The sequence below is a fragment of the Oreochromis niloticus genome, linkage group LG5 (assembly GCF_001858045.2).
Source record: "Oreochromis niloticus isolate F11D_XX linkage group LG5, O_niloticus_UMD_NMBU, whole genome shotgun sequence".
In the NCBI taxonomy this organism is placed as follows: Eukaryota; Metazoa; Chordata; class Actinopteri; order Cichliformes; family Cichlidae; genus Oreochromis; species Oreochromis niloticus.
Window position 1 is genome coordinate 2,470,509 of NC_031970.2, and position 25,461 is coordinate 2,495,969.

At 45.5% G+C, this 25,461-nt stretch overlaps 1 protein-coding gene and 1 long non-coding RNA gene across 5 annotated transcripts in view; one reads left to right on the forward strand and one right to left on the reverse strand.

Moving 5' to 3' along the window:
* Positions 1 to 18,042, forward strand: part of dag1 (dystroglycan 1) — a 55,953-nt gene extending 37,911 nt beyond the window's left edge. For all 4 annotated transcript variants that reach the window (XM_005469760.4, XM_005469761.4, XM_005469762.4 and 1 more), the window contains exons 3-4: positions 13,412 to 13,873; positions 14,069 to 18,042. In XM_005469760.4, coding sequence (XP_005469817.1) covers positions 13,412 to 13,873; positions 14,069 to 15,910 — 2,304 coding nt within the window. In that variant the 3' untranslated portion in view covers positions 15,911 to 18,042. The remainder of the gene's footprint in view (positions 1 to 13,411; positions 13,874 to 14,068) is intronic.
* On the reverse strand, positions 4,731 to 13,190 carry LOC112846859 (uncharacterized). The gene is made up of 3 exons (XR_003220040.1): positions 12,999 to 13,190; positions 7,093 to 8,780; positions 4,731 to 5,097 (listed from the first exon to the last, which is right to left on the reverse strand). It is a non-coding gene; the product is annotated as an uncharacterized LOC112846859 (long non-coding RNA).
* Positions 18,043 to 25,461: the final 7,419 nt, after the last annotated feature.

Below are 25,461 nucleotides of genomic sequence, written 5' to 3' on the forward strand. Positions count from 1 at the left end.
ATCCGATGGAAGACAAAACACTGCTCAGTAGACCATTTCACACGTTTATTCTCTTACACAATACTTCTAGAAGGGTGATGCATCCTGCATGACACGTTGCCCCGGATCTCAAAATGGTGACGCACGCTTAACAGTTTTATTACCAGCTACCCCATTCTAGTCTAAACAACAGCATTTCAGTAACTTTCCACTAAAAGATGGTCCCCTTTATCTACTTTTTCCCAGGCAAGCATGAGTGAGAGTCAACAGCATTTTTCCACTGAAGGACACGTAGTCTAATGCCTTTATTTTTCAGGGCCGTGTCCACTTAATACTACACTATATGATTATATGGCATTTTGGTTAATATGAGACTCAACATTAAGGCACTTCAAATAATTTCATCTCAACACTTTGTACCGTTATAGCATGAACCAACTTTTCCAACAGACGACACAGTTATGGGCTCAGCATGCTTCTCTGCTGGCAGACTGTAGGGAGCGGCTGTTACCACGTGGAGATGGTGTCCAAAAAGATCTCGTTAGTTGGCAACGGTGGGAAGACTCGGGAGAGTCTTTTGTTGCCACTGGCTGATTCAGGATAACCTGATCAGCCCTTTATCAAAAGTTTGAAGCCTAATCTTGAAAGTAGAGATAGTGTCTGTCTCCTGAATCCAAACTGGAAGCTGGTTCCACAGAAGAGGGGCCTGAAAACTGAAGGCTCTGCCTCCCATTCTACTTTTAGGAACAAGTAAGCCTGCAGTGCGAGAGCAAAGTGCTCTGTTCGGATAACGTAGACGTCTTAGCACCATTTTAAGGCAGTAAAATTAAAGCTGGGATTCTTTAGGCCTGTCTCGTCATCTTCTTGGCGCTTCCTTGGGCTCGTCGTGCTGCTGTAGGCTGAATTTGAGGCGGGTGCGCTTCTTCCCGATGACACAGAGTAATGGATCCAAATATAAACAGCCAAATCTTCAAGTTTCCTGCAACCATACAGCAGAATAAGTGGCCGCGCACTTGTAGATGTATGCATATTTGCGGCAGCGTGTTGCTGTGTGTTTGCACGCAGGGAGGAAGCGGCTGTGTGCGTGCGGTTGTCAGAACACATCGACTCGCTGTTTGGATCACTCCCCTCCTGATGAACGGAGACAGTGGCTTGTTGTTGTTAACGGTGGCTCCCTCGGGGGCATTTTGGTGGGAAAACTAACTTTCTCTTCTCCTCCCCGCTGTGTCCTTTTCCCTCCTCTCAATTAGATCTCGTCCTCCTGCCCCCTCCTCTGTCATTCGCCGTCTCTTTTTCTTGTTAAATTTCCACCACTTTCTGCCCACGACTGAAGGGAACTCCCTTTCTTTTCTGTGCTTCATCTTTTTTTCTTCCACATCAGCAATCTGTCTCCCATTTCAGCTACTGCAGATTAGCTTGCAACACAAGCACGAGCAAAAAATATTTTTCTTTCTTTCCCTTCTCTGTAATTTTCTCCCTTTTAGCCAGACTCGCTCTGCATTTTCTTTTCGATGGGTTTTAAAACCGCAGCCGTTATTCTGTTATTTCCCCCTCTTTCCATTTGCTTCCACGTCTCTTTACTCACAAAAACTTTTCATTCTGACTCTCGAGGCTCTCCTCTGATAATGGCACCATTGTCACTCTTTGTCGCGCGCCTCTCTGCTCGTCCTGCAGTCTTTTTTTACAGACAGGATTACATTGTGAGCCCCTGTAGCTCCGGAGCTGTTAGCTGGCAGGATAGCAGTGGAAAACTGGTATTAAGAGAGCAGGAGGGAGGAGGCGACCCAAAGATAAAAACACACCAGAACATATGAGTCACCCTAGCTGTAAGCTAGCACGGTGCGATGGGTTTACTGGCACCGGGACGGCGGTGGCCATGTTGCTATGTAATTAAACATACAGCAGGCGAGGCTTCTTGATTCATATGTTCCAAATTATATGCTCCCACAAATTCATTCACAATTTGATGGCTCTCAGTTTAAGACGAGCGCTTCACATTCTGGGACTCTCCTGCTCATAGTGTCAAGCTGCTTCTCTGCTACTCACATTGATGCCTTCATGTCAGTGTTGGGTTTCAGGGCGTGATTTCCATTTGACCTTTAGCACACATAATTACTGCCAAACAGCCACCGTTTGACTCCCTAACCTCCCAAAGAAAAGCACGGCAGAGAAAGATGGAGCTCATTTCAGTGGTTTCGTTTCTGAAAGTAAATACTGCTCGTGCTGCTGAAAAAATGCCTCCCAGCAACGTTGTTTTGGTGTGTCCCTCCGTAGCCAGGCAACCACGGCTTCTGGACTGGCCGGGATCCTCCTGCATGCTTGGTTGTCACCCAAAGGGGGAGCGGAGCTGGAGCGTGGTGGGCTGCTTTCATTGGTTTGCCAGGCTCGGTGAGCCGAGCCATATTTGGTGTGTGAAAGTTACAGTGGCAGTTTATTTTTAGACGTTGCGGTCTTAGATTGTGTGTTGACTGCCTTAATAAGTCAAAGCAGCAGTGATGCTTCACTGTTTGCACAATCAAAGTTTGAAAAGTTCGGCATCGGCCCGGATGTCGGACCGAGTCTCCCTGAGGTGCCTGTAACCCAATCAGGAGAGAGTACTCATGACACGCTATCAGCCCTTTTAATCAGCTGAAATCACTCCCATATTCACTGTCAGCAGGCAGCTTCCTCCACAACATGCAGGCTCTGTCGGCTTTTATCACCTTTTTTTGTGGTTTGGCTGCTTTGCTCAAAAAAAAAAGAAACAATAGTACAAATTAGATTAGAAGACCAGATCTGCTGGGCCTGAGGTTTAAACCCAAACTGTCCACAGTGAAGGAGAACCAATCAGTGTACAAGTTACCAAACTCTCTATTCCTTTTAATACAATAGAATAGAATAGAATAGATAAGCCACTTGACACCAGTCAGTGCACCTGACAAACAGAATCAGGGCATTTACTGGCCGTCAGACTGCCAATGTTAATAAAATCAGTACATCTAAATCTGAAAGGTATAAAGTCTATTAAAAATATCCAGCATAGTTACAAATACTCCAGAAAAACATGGCCTTAGATTTCGGTACCCAAGTACCCCGTGTGCTCTGTTCGGTCTCGCTCTTCCAACAAGACTTGTGGTTCAAACAGGCTGAAATCTCGACTTGGAAGGAGGCCGTCCGTGTCGTTCCTCTCATCTCAAACCGATTTAATTTCTGTCTCCTCTTCAGGCTGCAGCGTTCGGCGTCACCGCCGCTTCAAAAGAAGGACGCTCTATACCGTGTCTCTCATTATCTCCGAGCACTGCGTTTCAAATTTAATGGCTGGTGTCGGCACTAAAGCTCGTTAGCCGGATATAGAGGGCTAATGTTTTATTCAGCAAAGAAAAAGGGCGTAATTGCTGACCTGGGGACAGGCGAGGCCTCGGCCGAGTCTGTCGTCTTTAAGGACGCGCTCGCTCTGTCAGGTTCCCCGATGAAGACGGCTGGTGGGAAACTGAATCCATCAAACAGAAGAGCAAATCGAATTGTGGTTGAGCTCCTTCTATTCACATCTCAGAAGAAATGATGGGAGCGTAACTTTGGGTGACGTGTGTTTAATTGTCCATTTTTTTCCCTCCATTGTAGCCGTGTCACAAAGGATTTAACAGCGTTCTTATTTGGCCCACAGCGCTGTCTTTAGTTTACTCTTTACTGTGAATCACTGCTGAGTCTCTTGCTCGGCTCACTCAGGACTGTAATGCTGTGAGCACCATTTTCTCTTTTGCTACTTTTTGAGATTTTATGTCATTTTTTTAGACATGTTTTTCCAGCTGATGCCGTAAACCTAGCCGCTGACATAATTCAATGGTGAGATGAGCGTACACATTCAGCAAATGTGACCGAGGCCACGTGGTCTTCTGCGGCTGACGCAGGACACGCCATTTAAGCCGCTTCAGCGTGCTCCTACAACCCACTTTGCAACCCACCTCCACCCCAGGTGTTTGCTTTGTGTTTGGCTGCATGTAGAAGTCATGCGACTCCTTCGCAGTGACCTCAGTAAACACTTTTAAGAAGATGAAGTTGATCAGTGTCGGAAAGGGCAAATCAGGGTTTAAGCTAACAGTCGGTGAGCTTCGGTGTCCCTCGCGCATCTCTTTTTCTTTTCTTTTTTTTTCAGTTAAAAATGGAATAACTCTGTGTCATCAGTAAACAGAATGAGTCGGCTCGAGTTCAGTAATAATACAAGATGCAAGGTGAGGAAAGGTGAGGTTCCAGGAAAGATAACAGGGAGAAAATAAATTTAAGAGACAAAGATGGAAGGTACGGTATAGTACGGTGTCATTTTAGAGGACGGCTTTGGAGAGCAGATCTGTTTCATCGGATGGATCGGCTGACAGAAATTTAGGCCAGTCTCTATTCTGAGGTATTTGTGTTCGAGTGCTGCAGAGGAAGATGAAGATGTGGGTGTGTGTGTGTACTCCCGTGCTCTGCCTTCCTCGTGAGGCTGAGAGTAAAGAGATAGTGGAACATTTTCTACTGGTGAGGATATTGTGTGTGTGTGTGTGTGTGGTGAGTAATTCTGGTGGGGCTGCAGCATTAGTCAGAGCTGAAAGTGAGAGTCTGCGAAAAACGAGCCACACGCTGAGACAGATAACAAACACACACACGTTTATTGTTTTTAGCACACGGTACACGTGCATGCACATTATATGCAGCGTGCGTGCGTGTGTGTGTGTGTGGAGTCTTTCACTTTCTTTGCCCTTCCAGCTCAGCTTCTCTGCTCTCACACACATCTGTCTCGGCTGGCTTTGTTTACACCGTTTCATTTTCCTCGCTCGTGCGTCCGGCGTAGCACGGCAGGAAGCTCGGCTCCGTCGTGTTTGCTAAGTCGAGCCTGCTCCTCGGACGGTCTCTGCAAAGGCCGCAAGCTGTGCGCTCGGCTCCTCGCTTGCCTTCCACTCGTCCTTGTCATAACACGACACACACTCTCCTGCAACCTTTTTTCTCGGCTGCTTCTCACACTCGTCTTTTCTCCTCCTGCAGGAGCAGCTGATGCACGCACAACTTTCTCTTCCCTCCCTTTGAATCTCTCACCCACACAGCTGGAATCCCACAATGGCCGACTTCTGTTGGCCCTGCCGTCGCTGCTCGTTATTGTAACGGCTAAAAAACGGAGAGAGAGAGGGGGATAGAGAGACACAGAAGGAGAGCTTTGTGAGTGTGCTGCAGGCCTTGGCGGCCAGGTTTTCCACAGTGTGTGTGTGAGAGATATAAAGAGCGCATACTTCAGCACAGGTTTTGCAGCCCAGAGCCGCTTCATCGTCATACTTTAACGACTTTATAATAGGCGCGTGCGTGTGGTTATGAGTGTGTGACGTGCACACACGTGTGTGTGTAACTGCAAACTTCTGCGCAGCAGTCGCAAACATTTTAATGACTTCTTAAACTCCCGCAGCCCATAATGTCTTCCTGATGCTGCTGATTCCTGTGGATCCCACATTGATCCTGAAATAGAGCCTATTAATAGGAAGAGTATATTTTTCCTGGAACGTGTTTCATCTGTGGGAATCTACACTCCTGTTTGACTTTGACCATGAAGTAAACCCACCTTCCACAAGCATGCAGAGTTCTGGCTGTATATTTTTATATTTGAGGATCTATTAATTAGATTTTAGTTTATAATGCAGGTAATATATAATAATTGCAGATGGCAGCTGTTATTGGAGATTAAGGTGAAATGCCGACATTAACACTTTTCTTTTTAGTCATACTGAGCATGGAAAATCATGTTTGATGCCTTAAAGCTTTCAGCAGATTACAAACCAGCACTGTGTCGTCCTTACCTCTGTAGCTGTGTGTAAAAATCTGTGTTTTTTCCACGAGTGCGTTCTGTATGATTTTCAGTGTTCGTCCGAATTTGCCAGCAGGAACTCCAGTACTGATCACATGTTTGTGCAGGTAACAGTCACAGTGGTTTCAGTTCAGTTATTTAAGGACTAGAGCAGGGCAATATGGCCAAAAATATTTATCACAATATATATTTGAAATTGCGAGACAAAATACTTTACAACTCCACAACTTTGATGGGTTTTTTTGCACTAATAATGTATTTTCACTTAAACAAGCAGCTTTTTTAATGTGCATTAAAGTTATATAAAAATGTAACGTTCCTTGCTGACAGTTTAACCAAAAGGAATTTCCAGTGGAAATTAGCCAAAACATCCTGAGCATAACCATGTATAATATCCACAAAACTTACAAAGAGGTTATACACACACACAATAGGGTAATATTATGTCCAAGCACAGTACGGTGCGGCTCCGTAGCTTACCAAAATTGTACTAAAATGTTTTTTGGCAGATTTTTGAGCGCCATGTAGAATTCATACATAAGCCGCATCAGGTTATAAGGGGCACTGTCAATTTTTCAGAAAATCAAAGGATTTTAAGTGCGCCTTATATAGCACGGAAAACACGGTAATAACGACGGCCCGCTAGCATGCTCTACCAAAAAATGTGCTTTGTTGTGTATCTGACGGATGAAAGCCAAACCAGTTCCACCCCACTGAGGTTGCACCATTTTTACCAACCAATTCTGGTTCATCTGTTTCATTCAACGATCTGCTTTCGCCCTTCTCATTCTCCGTCCCCACCATGCTTTTTCCACCATGTGCGTATGAAAACAAAGGCACAGCGCATGCGCATTTTACTCATATTCTATCGTGATATTTCATTTTCTTATCATTGCCTAACATTACACCGGTATTACCGTGAATGGTATGATATGGCCCAGCCCTAGTAAGGACCCTACATTCATACAGGGGAACTCCGACAATCAAGCACTTGGCGAAAGTGGGAAGGAAAAACTCCCTTTTACCAGGAAGAAGCAGTTCCATTGATGAAAAACAGCGAAGACGATGGTGTTCTAAGCTTAACTGAGGCTCACACTTAGAATACAAGTGCTTGCTCAAAGCAGGTCATTTTTGACACTTAATAAACGGTGCCAGGAAAGCAAATTATTGCTAAAATACTGCCCGGCATAAGTCACAGAGGTAGAGCAGGTTGGACGAGGCATGTTGTATGAAGCTGTAGAAAGGCGCTGTGTTAGAGTCATTCCAGTTACTGTTGCGTTTCAAAGTAAATTGTCCCAAATACAAACCTGTTGCCTCCTGGGTAAAAGTCCAGGGTTCAGTCCTCGCTCCCAGCATGACCTCCTCTGAATGGTGACTGTTGCTGGTCGTCTTTACTGCCGTGCTGCTGTAGAGGCAGCAGCCCAACAGATCTGAACACACATCTTCTCTTTGTCTGACCGAAGCCTTTAAGGTGTCAGACAGAGGTGCATGCCGTGCAGATGTTGGGCTCAGCCTGGCTCAGAGTCCGCATGTGTTGGATTGCTTCGACGTGCAAACAGCTCGTCTTATACTCGGATTCAGTTGCAGCTCCTGAGCGGTGCCTCGTCAGACCCCCTCACCTAAAACAGAGTATTTCCAGGAGTGCAGACATGTCTGAATGTGTTTCCTGTGCAGCATGACAGAAGGACGACTGTGGAAAAAGTCCACGGTGACCTGTGTGAAAATGGCTTGAGTGGTCTCTGTAGTGAATTTGGAGGGCGGCGTTCGTATCGAACTGCCTTTAAAACCCATTTTCCGATCTCAGAACTTTTCCATTTTAAAAACCTGGTTGTTTTTTGCGATCAAGCTGACATTTGGGAGTTGGCGAGCTCGCGGCCCTCGCTGCTCATATATTTCCAATTCCTCGACTGCACCACGAGAGTGTGAGTGCGCCTGCTGTGGACGGGGCCTCGAATTTTTAACAGCAGAAAATAGGCTCTAAGATGGATTTCCCCTCATAAACATCCGCCTGCCTGTTGGCCAGCCGAAGCCCCCCCCGTTCTATAGCTCGTCTGTCAGTCTTCATATTTTCCGTTGGAAACCTTCGACTGTGCCAGTCGGCCATTCCCATCTCGCCCTCTCTCCCTCTGCAGGTTGTTTCCTGCCCCCCCCCAACCATCTGAATGCAACCCTTTCTCACTCGCCCCACACTGAGCGTCTCACCTCGCTCCACTTCTCCCCTCTTTGCATTTCCTTACACTCCTCTGCTCCCTCCATCATTTCCCTTCCTTCATTCCTCCTTCACTTCCTCCCTTCATGCTCCCTCTGTCCTCCTTCATCTCGCTCTGAGTTTCATTTCACCCCAAGTCATCATATCGCATCACTGTGCCGCTGCACCTCCTCATCCTCGTCCTCCTCCCAAATATGAGGCTTATCTGTGGAGCTGTCACTGGGTCCGCCGTAACAATGGACTCCTTTTCTCGGCGTTCGCTGTGACAATGAGCTGCTTTCTTTCTGCTGCGAGACTGGACGCCTCCTCGTAATATGTCCGTGTTTAGGAGATCTCTCCCTCATTTTCTCTCTCATTATTCTTGCTTGACCTCTCGTTTTCTTTCTTTCTCTCATTCCTGCTTCCTGTCTTTGTCACTATCTGAGTCTATCTGCCTCGTGCTCTCTCCAAGTCCCACTCTTGGACTTCTTTGAAAGAGCTCTGTGATTGCATTTTTCTCGAGGTAACAAAAGTGTGCGTGCGTGCAGTGTTTCATAAAGGCGGTGTATCTGTGCCCCATATTATCAGGTCATTAGAGCGCCGGGTGTGAAGAAAGTGAGGACAGAAGTAAAGTTAATCATGCGTCACACACGTCACATCACCTGTGATCCTTAACACGTGTTACCTGTGTCCAAATCCAGGGCGTGGCTAATGCAGGCCACACCTTCACAAGCCAGAACCGGGTGGGACGGTCTATGAAAGCGCCGCTCCTGTAGCCTAGCAACTGTGATGCTAGCAGCGAGGGTCCTTTTGGTCAGAGAGGACATGAAAACCTTTGTTTACTCTCAGGCTGAGACGCTGCAGCCCGTCAACAACAGCTAATGTAGGTCGTAGAACATAAATAATATAACACAGCCAACATTAAAAATATAATTATATAAAATATATTCAATTTCATTTCATTTAAAAATGACTTTAATGCAATGAAAACTCAAACACTGGGCTCGAAACGCTCAACTAGAAGTGCATCATTAAAGAGCCTGCTAGTGTCCACGCCTATGTGTCAGAGGTCAGAGGGGGTATTTCAAAAAAGACTTCGTGCCCTCTGTACGTCAGACGCATTGCGGCTGCTCTGCGATCCGTCTCTGACTTGTTGTCCGGCTGCGGCGGCGTCTCCGACTCTGAATGAGGAAGCTGAGCCTGCAGAGCGAGCGAGCCCAGAGACGCGCAGGAAAACGAGGATGATGCTGCTGATATGCGATAACGTCTCCTAGTGTTTCATGGCTGTCACTCACACAGACTTCAAATACATTTTCTGCCTAGTTTGTTGCAGCTTACAGCGCTGATAGTCATGGTGGCTTTGTGGCTGACGCATGTGTCAGCGACGCAGAGGAAAGAAAGACGATGAAACAAGTCCCAACTTTGATGAGATTATCACGTATTTGGTTTTAATTAAGTCTTTTAAGTGGGGGGTGGGGGGCATCCACACCTCTGTCTGCATGTCAGTGATTCGGTCTTTGAATCGGCCGTAAAGCACCAACAATCATCATTAAGCATTCAGTCTTTTTGGATGCAGATGATCTCTCTGCTGTAAAGTCCTCGAGCATTTAACCGAAGCTCTGAAAGGTTCTTATCTCGCTCGCTGCTTCGGTACGCCGTGTTTCCGTCCTCCGTTGCCCTCACCTTCACCTTTAATAACGTCCCACAAAGTGGTTTAGCGGCCTCCATTCTCCTCCTCCAGACCAATCCTCCCAAAGTTTCCCAGCTGGTTCAGAGCGGCTTGGGCTGTAACCCCGCCAGAGGTGCGTGCTGAACGGGAGGAAGAAGGGAAGCCAGAGGAGCCTGTGAGAGCGCACGATAACCTTTAGGGCCAAACATCAAACTCCTCTGCGCCGCAGCCTTGTGCCAGGAAAAGATAGGAAATATTTTTCTTGACATTTTGAGAGGATTTGATGTATTTTTCATGTTCTTTTAGGGAGGCAGGAAACTACATGCTCTCTGCTGGGTTCATGTAGGAGTTAAAAAGGTGCTGTTGTGTTTCTGTTTTAACGTACACCGAGCCAGGAACGCTGCCTCGGAGAGCAGAGCTTTTTGGTTTATAGCTTTGGGGAGTGTGCTGTGGAGGGGATGTGCTCACCCAATCACAGCTGGAGTCGGGCCGTGCTGCCGGCGTTTTAGTGTCGTTCGGGTCAGGAAGTAAAAAAAAGGTTTTTGTTTTTTTTAGTAAAAGAACAAAAACATCAGGTCTGAGTAGCTTCGTCTGCCGTTTGCATTCACACAGCTAACGGGAACAGCTGGCCAGCAGCTTATCATTCAGCACCACCTCTTATTGTCATCTTTTATTTTCTGCTCCACCCTTGTCACATTCTCCTCACATGTCTTCACCCTGTGGTGGATGCCTGGTAGCAAGTTGAGTTGCACTGCAGGAGATTTTTATATTTCACCAGGATTTTTCTGGCATATAAAAATGTATATTGGGAGGGAAGTCCTCAGGATTGAGATCCACAGTAAACTAAATTGGAGATGAATTTACTCGAGCACCTTTTATTTGTGAAATGTCCAAAAATAACAGAAAACTCACTGCCAGAAAAAGCTGCACACAAGTCCAATTCACATCTCAGCCGATTCATTTCTCAGTGAATCGCTCCAGTTTTTATTTTCTAATATCTTAACCGCTTTTTCGGATCATGTGAAGAATGTAAAAATGTTCTGCAGCCGACCCGAACCTTTAATCACAGCTCTGATCATCACATGAGAGGGAAATGAGCCGTTCCCTTTGTGTTTCCTTTCATTCATGTTTTTGAATTTGATTCATCAGCAGTTTTACTTTCCAAATTAAAATCTCTTCAGCGAATTCAGGATCAAACGCACCTCCAAAATGAAGAATGAATCATTTTTAAACCTCACATTCGTGTTTCAGTCGTTCAACTTCTTTTCAAAATTGAAAACTGAAGTCCAAAGGAAGATTTTAATAGACGCACGAGTCCCAAAAGATGCTATCCTACCTACTGAATAATATAAGAATAAACCAAAGATTATCATTTGATTTTATGCTTAATCCTCAGGGAATAAGTCATATAAAATTTTAACTGTTGTCATTTCCTTACTATTTATTTTTTACCTTTATAGGAATTAAGGATTTTAAATACGTTTTTTTTACTTGCAGTACCTTCACAGCCCACCAGGGGGTTACATCCCTAACCCTGCAGGATAAGAAATGACCAAGTAATTACTTGAATAAATTAAAATTAGGTTTATTGATTATTATTTGTTTTAATGTCTGTATAAAGGGTGACATGTTTATTTGGGGTGCGACACCTGCTCAGTCCCTTTGTGTTTGTCTGGACCTGGGGCTCAGTTTGGCGTTATTGGGGCTCCCGTACGGTACTAACACACCACAGCTGTGAGTTTTTCCTGATATAGGCCTCGATAAGTGAAATGATCACTTATCGAGAACATGAAAAATACATCAAATCCTCACACTTATATTTAATTATAAATATATATTTAATTAGCAGCTTTTAAGTAAGCGATCATCCTTCTGCTTTTCGGACACAAATTAATCAATTTACTGAGCAATTAGAGAAGAGTTAGGAGGAGATCGCTGCCCGACAGCTCGCGTGTTTTTCGTCATCTCTTTGTGATTTTAATTTGCAGCGCCGTGTCAGGAGGTGCTCGGTTTGAAGTTCTGTCTTTCGAGAACACTTTGTGATAAATTCAATCAGCCGAGGAAGCTGAAGATTTTTGTTTCTTGATTTCCAGCCGTTGACCCGTTCTCTGATATTTTGGCCGTCTCTGCTGCTCGCCGCGCAGCATCGCAGAAGGCTGCTGGTTTCAAACAGCCGATGTTGTGAAGCTCAAGTGTCGGTTATAATCGGCCCTGCCTGCTTTTCTGTAGTCTATAATTATCTAAGTGGACAGAACTGTATCTATAATTTGTTTTCCTGCAGTAATAATTTTCGAGCTGAATCGTGACATCCAGAAATGAGCTTTTATCTGGCGGCGGGGAAAAGGAGCATCAGATTTTAATCGTGACACTTTGAAATGACGGCAGAAAAAGGAAGGCGGGAATAAAGAGGAGAGCATGGCGATGCAGAAAGAAAGGGAAGTAGAGTGAAGTAGACGGGAAACTGAGGATAAGAAAAGCAGGCGAGGCAACAAAGAAAAGGCAGGAGGATATAAATAAAATCATTGGAACAACTTATTTCCACTATGTCCCTTTGCTGTTTCCTCTGCTTCTGGAAAAAAGGACAAGATCCAAGAGTTTCTCAGAGAAGGCTTGAGGGCGCTTGTCCAGCAGAGGGCATGAAGGGGGGTATTTAGGAGAGTTGTTGTCCATGAGGGGGTAACTGGTAGAAGTCCAGCTGCTGGCATGCATTCGATTTTTGTTGAGGTGGCCACATGCGCTGCACCTCTCATGGAAAATAGGCTTCTGTGTGTGTGTTCGACTGTTTGCATGACTGTGTGTTTGTGTGTGTTTTCCCCCGGCGACGCCTGTGTGCTGGTTAGAGCATTAATGATGTGTCTAGGGAGCGTTGCCTCTACATAATTTATCAACCAGGATTTATTAGCCGCAGAATTAACTTGTAGGGGCTGGTGGAGGGTCGGGGCGGGGAGGCGGTGCAGGATGCATTCGCTCTTGTTTTTGAATTTATGTGCACGGATGCATTGTCACTCCCCTGCGATCCATTTCTCTCCATCAGCCTCCTGCCATGTGGGCGTCCCCAGCCGTGTAATTGGCCGAGTTATTTTAATTTTAGTCGGGTTTAAATTACAATTCTGTTGAGTGTGTCCGTATGTGCTGAAGGAGGAAGGCTTAAACTGGATTTATGGTCGATGTAGGGGTTATGTTAATACCACTGCAGACGCCGATGACAAACTGTGATTTATATTTGAGCATCGACATTTGTGGTTGACTGCTAGCGTCACGAGCACCAAGGGGCCATTTCAGATTTACACAAAGAAGCTACGTTTACATCGGGTTCATTGCAAAATTGAAGTAGAGAGGTCCCAAAACTTTCTTACCTGTCTTCTGTTACTGTTGGACTGCTGTCAAAACTGACCAGAAATCATGTTTGATTAGAGCCTAAACCTGGGGTGGGGAACTCCAGGCCTCGAGGGCCGGTGTCCTGCAGGTTTTAGATCTCATTCTGGGTCAACAACACCTGAATCAAATGATTAGTTCATTACCAGGCCTCTGGAGAACTTCAAGACATGTTGAGGAGGTCATTTAGCCATTTAAATCAGCTGTGTTGGATCAAGGACACATCTAAAATGTTGCCCACCCCGGTCTAAACCAAACCACATCACATTACATCTCCAACTCCTCTTCCAACCCAATTTTTTGGATATTTTGTAGCTACATGTTAAAACCGTTAAGCTAGCTAATATATATATATAATTATCCGGCTCTTGTTTTTTCCTCTTCTGTCTTCCAGATTACAGAGATGGGTAAGGACTCGCTCCCAGAATGGCTGCACTGGGATGCAAGCAGCAGAATCTTGCAAGGTCTACCTTTGGAAGAGGATAAAGGTGTCCACTACATCACCGTGTCCATCTCCAACCACACTAAATCCTCATCTTCTTCAGAGGTGTTTTCCATCGCAGTGCACCCTGAAGATTATCTGGATTCAGATTCAGCCCAACTGATGTCTAACCAGGCTTCCACTGAAAATGACATCCAACAGTTCATGTGTGGGAACGAGGAACCGGTCACGGTGCTGACGGTGATCCTAGATGCTGATTTGACCAAGATGAGCTCAGAGCAGAGGGTAGAGCTCCTGGATAACATGAGGAGCTTCTCTGGTGTTGGGCTTCAGTACATGAAGATGCTCCCTGTGGTCAACAACAGGCTGTTTGACATGTCTGCATTTATGGCTGGACCTGGGAATGCCAAAAAAGTGAGTGAATAGTCATTTCACTCTACTAGCAGTAACCCTCAAAGCTCTTTTCTGAACTGAGCAGTTTGTGTCAATTTTAAGGGCTTCTTATAGAACAAAATTAGTTACCTTGTGCGGCTACTTATAAATAATTCTAATAGTCACCAAAGTGTTGAACTGTTAAACAGCTAATCAACATTTCTGATGTCTCTCCAGGTGGTGGAGAACGGCGCTCTGTTGTCCTGGAAGCTCGGCTGCTCGCTGGACCAGAGCACAGTCCCTGATATCAACAGCGTCCAGGGTCCTGCAAAGGAAGGCACAATGTCAGCTAAGCTGGGTTACCCCGTGGTGGGCTGGCACATCGCTAACAAGAAACCTCATGTCCCCAAACGAGTGAGACGACAACTAAACAACACTCCGACGCCTATTCTGGTTGTGCCTCCTCCAACAACTGCAGTGGAGCCACCAGTGAGAATTATCCCGACCCTCTCCTCTCCCTCTATTGCTGCACCGACCGAAAGCTCTGCCCCTCCCGTGAGAGGTCCCGTCCCGCTTCCGGGAAAGCCTACTTTTAGAGTCCGTGACCCTATTGCTCACACTCCGACTATGGGACCTTCCCAGCCAACGAGGGTCATGGAGTCCACCAGCAGCATTTCTATCCAGCCGAGCATGACCAGGCCTATTTATGTACAACCCACCGCCACACCAGCCACAGCCTCTACACCCACATCCACCAGAAAAACTACCAGGAAACCAGGAAAGAAGGTGAAGACGACCACACCAGCATTCAGAACGCCAAAGGCCCCCACAACAAAATCTCCTATGACCACCACATCACGTGCTGTTCCAGATCCATTCAACGAAAAGCCCGTGTTAAGGAACCCCATCGACCAGGTCAATGCATTGGTGGGCACTTATTTCGAAGTCAAGATCCCATCTGATACATTCTTTGACAAAGAGGATGGAACGACAGATAAGCTGCGATTAACCCTTCGACAAAACCACAATGAAATAGTTCCAGAGGACTCCTGGATCCAGTTCAACACCACCAGCCAACTGCTCTATGGACTGCCTGATGTCCAGCATGTGGGAAAACATGAATACTTCATGCAGGCAGCTGACAAAGGTGACCTCAAGGCAATTGATGCTTTTGAGGTTCGCGTAAACCGCTGGCCAACCAATGACAAAACTCCTGTAATATTTACGGCCCGATTTGAGGGTGAGCCACGGTCTGTAACGAACGACATCCACAAGAAGATCCTGCTGGTTAAAAAGCTGGCATGTGCCCTCGGGGACCGCAATAGCAGCATGGTGAGTCTAAGGAACATCACCAAAGGGTCCATTGTGGTAGAGTGGACGAACACCAGCCTGCCTCAGCACCCATGTCCAAAGGAGCAGATCGTAGTCATGAGCAGGACGCTCGCCAATTCTGACGGAAGACCCTCACAGATTTTCAGGCACAATATGGAACCCGAATTCAAACCACTGGACGTCAAGGTGAAGGGGAGGGCAAGCTGCCGAATGTATTCCTTCATCCCACCAGGAGACATCGATATCCCAGAACCTCCAGCTGTCACTCCAGGTGTGGGATCAAGCCAGGATAGCGCAGATGACGTCTATCTCCACACGGTCATTCCTGCTGTGGTGGTGGCAGCAATATTGCTAATAGCAGGAATTATTGCAATGATCTGCTATAGAAAGAAACGAAAGGGCAAGCTTACCATTGAGGACCAGGCCACCTTCATTAAGAAAGGTGTGCCGATTATCTTTGCAGACGAACTTGATGATTCCAAGCCACCTCCGTCCTCCAGTATGCCCTTGATTCTCCAGGAAGAGAAGCCCCCACTTCCACCCCCTGAATACCCCAACATGGCCACGCCAGAAACCACTCCGCTAAATCAGGAGCTGCTGGGGGAGTACACGGCTCTGCAAGATGACGACCCCAACGCGCCTCCCTACCAACCGCCTCCTCCCTTCACCACTCCTATGGAGGGCAAGGGCTCCCGTCCGAAGAACATAACTCCCTACAGATCTCCACCTCCTTACGTGCCACCCTAAGACTTGGTTAACCCTCCCCTGATAGGGTGGAGGGAGAGGATGCCTGAGGAACTCTGACAGTTTCCTTTCTGGTGTTCGTCTGTCTGGACATTTGCAGGGAGTGATGACAAGAGGTGCTAAAGTACAAAAAGGCTTCAAGCGACTTTGGTTTGGGATGGGTTGGGGTGCAATGATTTGGGTGGGCTTTACAGTGCACAGGGAGGGACTACTGTTTTCGTGGTAGCCCACCTACTACAGTGGCCTAAGACGAGCAAATTCTCATCACACTGGCTTTGGGTTCGACCAGCTGGTCTGAAGCAACAACTGGGAGACGTGCTCTCCCGTCCCAGCATTTTCTTTTCTCCCAGGTTTGGATACTGGATTATTTTTCACCTTTAGCCCAAGATTCTGATTCTTTTTTCTTTTTCCTCTGGACTGAAGTGTTTGCCTAACTCTTCTTCTGCCTGGCTTTTAAATAATGCGAGAAGACGGCATCCTGTCATCAGACCGCTGCAGGCGACAGCTCGCGTTTTTAATAAAGGGAGACAGATCCTCCGAATATGAGAAAAGCTATCGCGAGGATCTCAATTCAGCCCTGCAGACGACACAAGACAATAGGAGGCCGAAGTGTGTGCGCGAGTGTGTGTTTGAAAGAGTGGGCGTGTTTATTCAAATTCAATACGGTTTGCCTTTTAACACTAGTTGTCTGTTTTTATCCTTATTCACAATGTCTAGTAAAGATGAGAATAACAAGGTAGCCTAAAAAGATTTAGAGAAGAATAATAATTTTTGTTTCATTGGTTTTGAGTTTCACTGTATATCTGGAAGACATTATGATAGATTGTTATATTTTTTTGGAGGTCGAAGAAATGTGGAAGAAAGGGACTGCCTCACTAAAATAACCTGCAGGAGCTTTCTATTCCTGTTTTTATATATATATATATGTATGAAACGCCAATATCACAATTCAAACATGAACCTTCCTCCCTTCAGTACAGCTAACAGACTCAGTCAGATGGAAGCAACAAGGAAATTTAGTTATGAGAGGTTGACGAGATTTGGAGATGAATAATTAAATGTAGCAACACTAGTCTTGCCCTTTTGTACACACCTCCACGTTGTATACTAACAGGAAGAACATCCCTGCAATTTATTTTGGACCAGGGAGAATTATTTTTTTATGTAACGAGGCAGTTCTTCTCTCCACTCGGACGAGGAATGCTGCGTGCCAACCCCACGCGGGACTGTACAGATAATCCCATTTTAGAGGTCACGGAGGAGATGACGGAGGCCGAGACGCGGACGCGATTAGTCACCAAAACAATAAAGTCACATTTTAATTTTCTTTTTACAAGAGTTTTTGATACAGCCTCAAATCGATTGATTAAAACGAGAAAATGATTCAAGATTAGTCTTCTGTGATTTGTAAAATCTTAGCTTAGAGTTCAATTATTGGTTCAGTTATGTACTTTGATTTTTTGTCGTGGGTCACATGTTTTAACGTTTTATTTTACTCTGTGTGTGTTTGCATTTAAAGTGTATTTCCCACTATTCAAAAATGGAATGACCCATATTTTATGTATTCACAACTTTTATTTCTTTATGTCCTTCTGTTTGATGATGAGTTCAACTGAAAGTGACCCTTTGCAATAATAATGTACGCTGCGGTCGACCCAGCGACGGGTCGGTGCAGGCTCGAGTGACTGATACGGTCGTGATGATGTTGGGTTCGCAGATGCCAAGGCTTTTTTTTTTTTTTGCTTTTGGAGTGTGCATTGTAATAATAAAACCAAGTGGTACCTTAAACAAAAGCAAAATCACCCCTTTCTTCATTCTGATTTAACTCGTTTCTGCCGGGATAATGTTTTCTCCTGATCCCACCCTGACTGATGTTTATGGATGAGATTTTTGGTCACTGTCACTTTTCTACTGCTCCACTTAGCCTTGAATTGATAAATCAATCCGTCTGAAGTCCACAAGAGGTTTTACCTCCCTAGACAGCTCGCTGCCTGGCAACCATCTACGGTCTTTGGACTCACTGGAACGGTTGTACCGCTGTCCTTTTTGTACTAAATTATTCTGCCACTGAATGACTAGTTGGACAATTCCGTTTGAAAACTCTGCCCATTAAAAAGGCTACGCTGTGAAAACAGTCTCTCAGCTCAGTCTGTCTTTCCACACGCTGCATACAGATAATTTGCATTGATTACTTGGAATATTGATTAGATGTAAACAATTTGCCGGCTCTGTTGCCCCTCTGCGATAATTCATGACAGAGTTTAATTTGGAGGTAGGGGAAGCGATGATCAATGTATTCCTGAGACGTCAGTAGATGCTGAAATGGATAAATGGGTCGTACTGATGACAAAGATTAATGGGGGATTGATCTGGGTTTGATTGAGGCAACCCGTGAGGTGGCTCGGTGTGCGCAGATATGACAAGGCTCTTGACCTTTGAATTAAAATAAGCAGTACGGTCATAAAAAAGGTCGAATCGACGTCTCTTTAGCTGCAGTCTCTCTGATGACCAATGAGACTGTGAAGAGGTTTTGCGACGGCCCCCAAAGATCGGGGTCAAGGTGAAGACTCGGACCTCACTGGGCGAGTGAAAGTGTGAAAGGCTACTGGCTTCAGTTCAAGTAGACCAGCACAGTCTCAGAAACACTCGGGGTTAAACTGCATCTTAGCAACATGCTAAACAAGCTCAGCAAGCTGGCCTTTCCATTTGGATATTTCACACAGGTAAAAATTACACAAAGGGGAAAATCTGGACCTAAATAACCCTTAGACATTCATCTGAGCGCAACTACAAGGTTAGTGGGCTAAAGTGCCACAAAGGTGTCCCTGGTTTTACCTGTTCACTGATCCTAACCTGCTGCGAAGCATCTTTAAAACTGTGCTCACACCTGTTCTCCTTCTAGGCTTTGTAGTTACACCCCTCTGAAGACGTCGGCATAGGTCATAGACTGCTCATTAATACTGATTCTGATTGGAGGAAGTTTACAGTACGTTATATAAAAAAAAAGGTCATTTAAAGAAATACTTCATGTTCAGGAGCACGATACTGATATGTAGTTGTGGCATGACTCCTGCAGGCCCGAAGCCCTGAAAAAAGTCACACTGAATTTACACCAGTGTTGTAGCTGTAACGCCAATCATAAAGAGAAAAGCAACACCCAAAGACCTATTTACTTGAAAACCGTCAGGTGACGGTCATCCCGCCAGGACAACACCAAGCACCTGTCTCATTTCCTCATGTCTTAGCACCTCCTACCAGAGCTGTGAGGTGGCAAGGCACAAGGTAAAAAGAGAGAGAGAGACATCCTCACCTTCATTTTAAAGCGACGTCATTTGTGTCATAAATAGTTTTGTTACAGCTCAGCTGCAGCTGGATTTATGATTGGAAATGCAACGGTGCTCAGGACAAGTTTTATAATTAGAGACGCTTTTAATTAAATTCACAGCATGGCCCGATGTGACAGATGTCACACAGAAACGGTGAAGGGCAGAAAAGCTGATCATTTTTAATAACTGAAACAACGTCTGAGGAGAAGAGAGCAAGCTCTTACACCTAGCGCAGCCTCCTCTATCCTCGCAGTCCTTTTTAGTTTTACATGTCGAGGAGCTCAGACTGACTTCAGGAGGAAACGCTCCCAGACTCAGGCTCCCTCTGCTCGCAAACACAAGTGCAAATATGAAGCTAAAACCATAAACGTGTAAGAAGGGACCATGGACCCATTCAGAAAGTATTTAAGGGCGCTTCCCTCAACGTTGAGATCAGCATGTGCATTACTGTCAGTTTCCTTAAACAAATCTTATGATTTTCCCTGGTTTCTTCTTTTTTATATTAACAAGAGAAGGGGCTGATTGCATATTTTAGGTTTCTTTTAACACTCTGTTCTGATCTGAAGGATGTATCTTTTATATCATTTTTAGATTTCATCTATATCACAAAAAGCACACCCTGGTTTGACAAGAAACCTCTAACAGCACGGGGAAAATTTCCCCAGCAGGTAAAAATGGATCGGACAGAATGGAGCAGGGGAAACGCGTTTTTGCTTGAGTCAGCCATCTGATACATGATTAGTTTTCTCTGGAGTTGTGACAGACTTTATGAGATGTAATTTCAGCTGACTGAATCTCTTTTTGTCAGTAATTGAACGGTCTCATAAAAGGTACAAGATTGTAGCTTTTGACAGTTTTTCAGGGCTTTCTTTGAGGAAACGGTATAGCCGCAGCCACAAAGGCTTCACTATCACACTTCTTTTTGCAGGGAAGGTTGATTAAAACTCTCGGTGGCCACACAGGCTACAGCTGAATACAGTCGAGTGCACTGGGTCTCTATTAAAGGGGTGGGCATGGAGTCTGATAGGTGGGTGGAAACTGTGCAGCTGAGGATCAGGACTTTAAATTGGAAATAAATTGACAATCAATCCCAGGAAAAGTCATTCAGAAAACAATTCAGTTGGTCTCCTGCAGCCTGGCTATTACCCGTGCGGTCATGAGGACCGTCCACGATGACATGCTCTTTCATTACAGCCTGACCCACTCAGCAGCGTAAGCATGAAGCATTTGAGTCCCCGAGGTTGGTCGCTGATGTGCAGACCACAAACGGATACTTCACGCAGGCTGAATATACGACTGCAGAGCTGCATTAGTGTGTTAGTGGCTAAATGGGCACACTGGTACCAGTATAGTGTCATACTGTGCAAACATGAGCAGGCTCAGTCGATGAAGCAATACTCGGCTTCCTCTCCGGTGAGTCCCTCGTCCTCTGGTTTCACACCAGCTCCACCATCTGAGAGAGCGAACAGCAAAGGTGGTCCCTGCTCGTCAACTAGTTCTCCACCTGCTGCAGGTTCTGGTTGGAGTGGACCTCCATCCTCCAGAATAGAAGGAGGATGATGTCACCGGAGCAGGAGCTGAATGATGTCGAGCACCGCCACTTCAGTGACGGTCAACCCTCTGTCAAGGAAATAAACCAGGAAGATGGGTCAGCAGGGATTTTCAAAATAAGAGATTTGCTTTGGCAGCAACTTAAACAACTGAGTTAAATTAACACTATTAAAGTTATTAAAACATGAGGCGATTGTGTTAAATACACCCAAGATGTTACATACATTATCTCACATGAGTGAGTACACCCCTCACATTTTTGTAAATATTTTGTTATATCTTTTCATGGGACAACATTAAAGATATGACACTTTGATACAATGTAAAGGAGCAGCTTGTACAACAGTGTAAATATGCTGTCACCTCAAAATAACTCAACACACAGCCATTAATGTCTAAACCGCTGGCAACAAAAGTGAGTACACCCCTGAGTGAAAATGTCCAAACTGTGCCCAAGTGTCAATATTTTGTGTGGCCGCCATTATTTTCCAACTCTGTTGGGCATGAAGTTCACCAGAGCTTCACAGGGTGCCACTGGAATCCTCTTCCACTCCTCCACGATGACATCATGGAGCTGGTGGATGTTAGAGACCTTGCGCTCCTCCACCTTGCATTTGAGGATGCCCCACAGATGCTCAGTAGGGTTTAGTTCTGGAGACATGCTTGGCCAGTCAAGTATCTTTACCCTCAGTAGATTTAGCAAGGCACTGGTCTTTTTGGAGGTGTGTTTGGGGTCGTTATCATGCTGGAATACCGTCCTGTGGCCCAGTCTCTGAAGGGAGGGGATCATGCTCTGCTTCAGTATGTCACAGTACATGTTGGCATTCATGGTTCCCTCAATTAACTGTAGCTCCCCTGTGCCAGCAGTACTCATGCAGCCCCAAACAATGACATCCCACATGGCAAGACACACTTGTCTTTGTACTCCTCACCTGGTTGCCACCACACACCCCTGACTACATTTGAACCAAATAAATTTATGTTGGTCTCATCAGACCACAGGTAATCCATGTCCTTAGTCTGCTTGTCTTCAGCAAACTGCTTTCTTGTGCATTGTCTTTAGAAGAAGCTTCTAAACATAGGACATCATGTCTGACACTGTGGTCAGCAGCACAGGAGCACCACAGGGAACTGTGCTGTCCCCTCTTCACCCTGTACACCTCTGACTTCTGCTACAACTCTGAATTATGCCACATTCAGAAGTTTGCAGATGACACAGCCATCATGGGGTGTATCTGGGATGATCAGGAAGAGGAGTACAGAAGTCTGGTGAGGAACTTCTTCACATGGAGTCACACAAACCACCTGCAACTCAACACCTCAAAGTCTAAGGAACTGGTTGTGGACTTCGGGAGGTCCAGAGCAGGTCCACTGCCAGTTCACATAGAGGGGGAGGAGGTGGAGGTGGTCAACAAGTACAAGTACCTCGGGCTGTGGGTGGACAACAAACTGCACTGGTCATGCAACACAGAGCACCTGTATAAAAAAGCCCAAAGCCGACTGTACTTCCTCAGGAGGCTGAGGTCCTTTAACATCTGCAGGAAGCTCCTGAGGATGTTTTACCAGTCAGTGGTTGCTGGAGTACTTTTCTATGCTGTAGTGTGCTGGGGGAGCAGCACAGCAAAGAAGGATCATCCAGGCTGGAAAAACTGATCAGGAAGGCTGGCTCTGTGGTCGGCATGAAGCTGGACACTCTGGTGACAGTGGCAGAGAAAAGGACACTAAAGAAACTGCTGGACATTATGGACAATGCTGGGCATCCTCTGCACACGGCCATAAACAACCAGAGGAGTCTGTTCAGTGACAGGATGCTTCTCCCAAAGAAAAGAACCCACAGACTTAAAATTTACGGACATTTTTACTCAGGGCTGTATTCACTTTTGTTGCCAGCGGTTTACACATTAATGGCTGTGTGCTGAGTTTACACTGTTATACAAGCTGTACACTGACTACTTTACATTGTATCAAAGTGTTATATCTTCAATGTTGTCCCATGAAAAGATATAACAAAATTTTTACAAAAATGTGAGGGGTGTACTCACTTTTTTGAGATAATGTAAATCCAAGAGATGGCCAGGATGGATGGATGGACAGACACAACTAATACTCACTTTTCTTTGAAGAGACATTTGAAATCCAAGCTATCTGCTTGTGAACATCCATTTTTTATTTCAGTCTCACAAGAGTGAAAACAAGACAGCAATCTCTTTGCAACTAAGAAAAAAAAAATAAAGGTGGTTGCCAGGAGATTGCATTTGATATTTTTCACACTTGGCGAACCCTTTTGATCACAAGGCGATTGCATAGGTCATGTCGTGGGAGCCAACCTGTCTCCAAACTGCCGACAGACTCAGATAGATTTGCAAATAACAGCTGTCTAATTTATAAAGACAAACAAGAGTTCCTGCATGTTGCAATCATCCAGCATCAGTTTGCATGGATGAGCACAACTCTGTGATGGGTCTCTTAATAACGGAGGATTTGGCTCAGCTGTTTGTATTCTATAACCAGGGTAGGGATCTCCGTCCCTACCCTCACCTATGGTCATGAGCTATGGGTAGTGACCGAAAGAACGAGATTGTGGGTACTAGAGGCAGAAATGGGGCTCATCTGGAAGAACTGAATATCACTTATTGAAGCAGAGTGTTTGAGTAGTGACCTGCTGATCAGATTCAGATGAAACTACATACCAGAGAGGAGCACCAGCATTAACAGGAAGTAAAGCAGAGTCTAGACACCACTGCTGGTGGTGGAGATGAAGTAGGTGGAGAGTTGGGTGAAGATCTCTGAGTAGTCATGATGAGACAGGACAAGAATGCAGACAGACACGTGTCTCGCCTGAATCTTCCTTACTGAACGTATTCATAAACTTCGTCAGAAGATTCTGGTTCAACGAGGCCACTTTCACTGCGTTTTAATGACACGGCTCTCTCACTCTCGTGTTTGTTTGGAAGCTGTGCAGCTGTGTGGTGATCATACAACAGACACTGCAGGGAATGATTACATTTAGAGACAGTTTTCCTCATTACTGAGCAGTACCTGTGGCTGTTTGTCTGCCCGGTGATCCAGATCTGTCCATCTCCGTGTGATGTGTGGACAGACGCTCTCGGAGGCCCCACGCTCGTCTGATTCCCAGCTATTCTAATGGAACACATTCTGCTTTAAACTCCTCTCCAATCACTCGTCTTGTCACGCTGAGTGTTCTTGACCTTGCATCATCCAACAGAAGGGTGTGAATAGAACCCCCATGCCCTCCTTTCTATGCTGCGGCCCCCCACCACCCCTCCATTTCTTTGGTAAATCACATAATGAGCTCTTGTCTGCCGTTTTCTTCCTTCCACCAGTTTTCTTTGCTCTGAAATGCTGCACTACTGACAAGTTCCTCCCCATCCTCTTCAAACCCATCATTCTGAGTGTGTGTGTGTGTGTGTGTGTGTGTGTGTGTGTGTATGACCCATTTTGAGAATTACACATAACTATAGAAGACGTGATATGTTTTGGTTGACAAGGAAAATGTGTCTTTTCTTTGCACCACTTTTCCACAACACGTCAGGAGCATACTCTCAGTTGCCAGTTTGTTTGGTGCACCTCGCTAAAATGAATGCCGGCATTTAGAGAGCCGCTGGCTCCGTGTGGACCCCTCTCTGGAGGCTACAGTTTGTGCTGCTGCTAAAATATTTTACATTATAAGTGACTGTGTCCTTCTAACTTACAGCCTGAATCATGTTTGCACTTTGCTCTTTGGACACATTCAAATTAAAATGAAGTTATTATAATAGCATAGCTGTTTAGTTTAGCAGCTTTATGTTAATATTGGCGGGACTTTTTTTTTTTCCCCCTTTAAACACATTTATAACGTTTTGTTTGTTGAAGTACTTAACTCTGACCTCTGAAGGTTGAACCAGTCCTGAGTCTACAGATTACAGACAACAAATCTGATCTTTAGAGACTTTATTACCAGTGGCCAGCTGCTCCTCCTCCACATCAAAAGGAGGCACGTCAGCCTCTGACACCTCCTAAGTGATGTGTTTCTCACTTAGGAGGTGAAAAAGGTAGAATCAGGTACAACTACTGTTGTACCTGATTGGAGATCAGGTACAACAGTAGTTGCCTCAAGGTGCTTTATAGGGCTTTGGAGTTGACGTCACGCCACAGTGCATTGTGGGATCGCGGCGCCATGTCAGAAGGCAACAAATCAAAACAAACAGACTGTGTTGGAAGCGTTACTGCCAAAACCATGCTTAAAATCAGCGCAAAAGACAAAGGGCTGTATCGCGACCGATTGCGCCCAGACGCCAAGAGACGGTACTTGGAAAAAATAGCGTGCATCGGTAATGTGGACCCGTATGAAAAAAGGCAGTGGAGTGGAAACCCAGACAGCCTACCGCCGTCGTCCTATCCCGATATCTTCGCGTACCTTGTCTGTGGAGTCAGCACATACACGGCGAATCGTTTTCATAATTATAAATTCCTGGAGGCGCACATCTGATTCATAAACGGTTGGGTACAAGATTTGGCCGTTTTTAAGTCTCCACGTTGTGAGTACGTTGACCATATGACCAAGATACAGCCAGAGGTTGCACATAGCATTAACTTCTCCTCAGCAGCTGCCCCAAAATTTGCTCTAGATGAACGATTCATGATTGATGCCAGCTGTGCGTTACCATGTAAATAGTT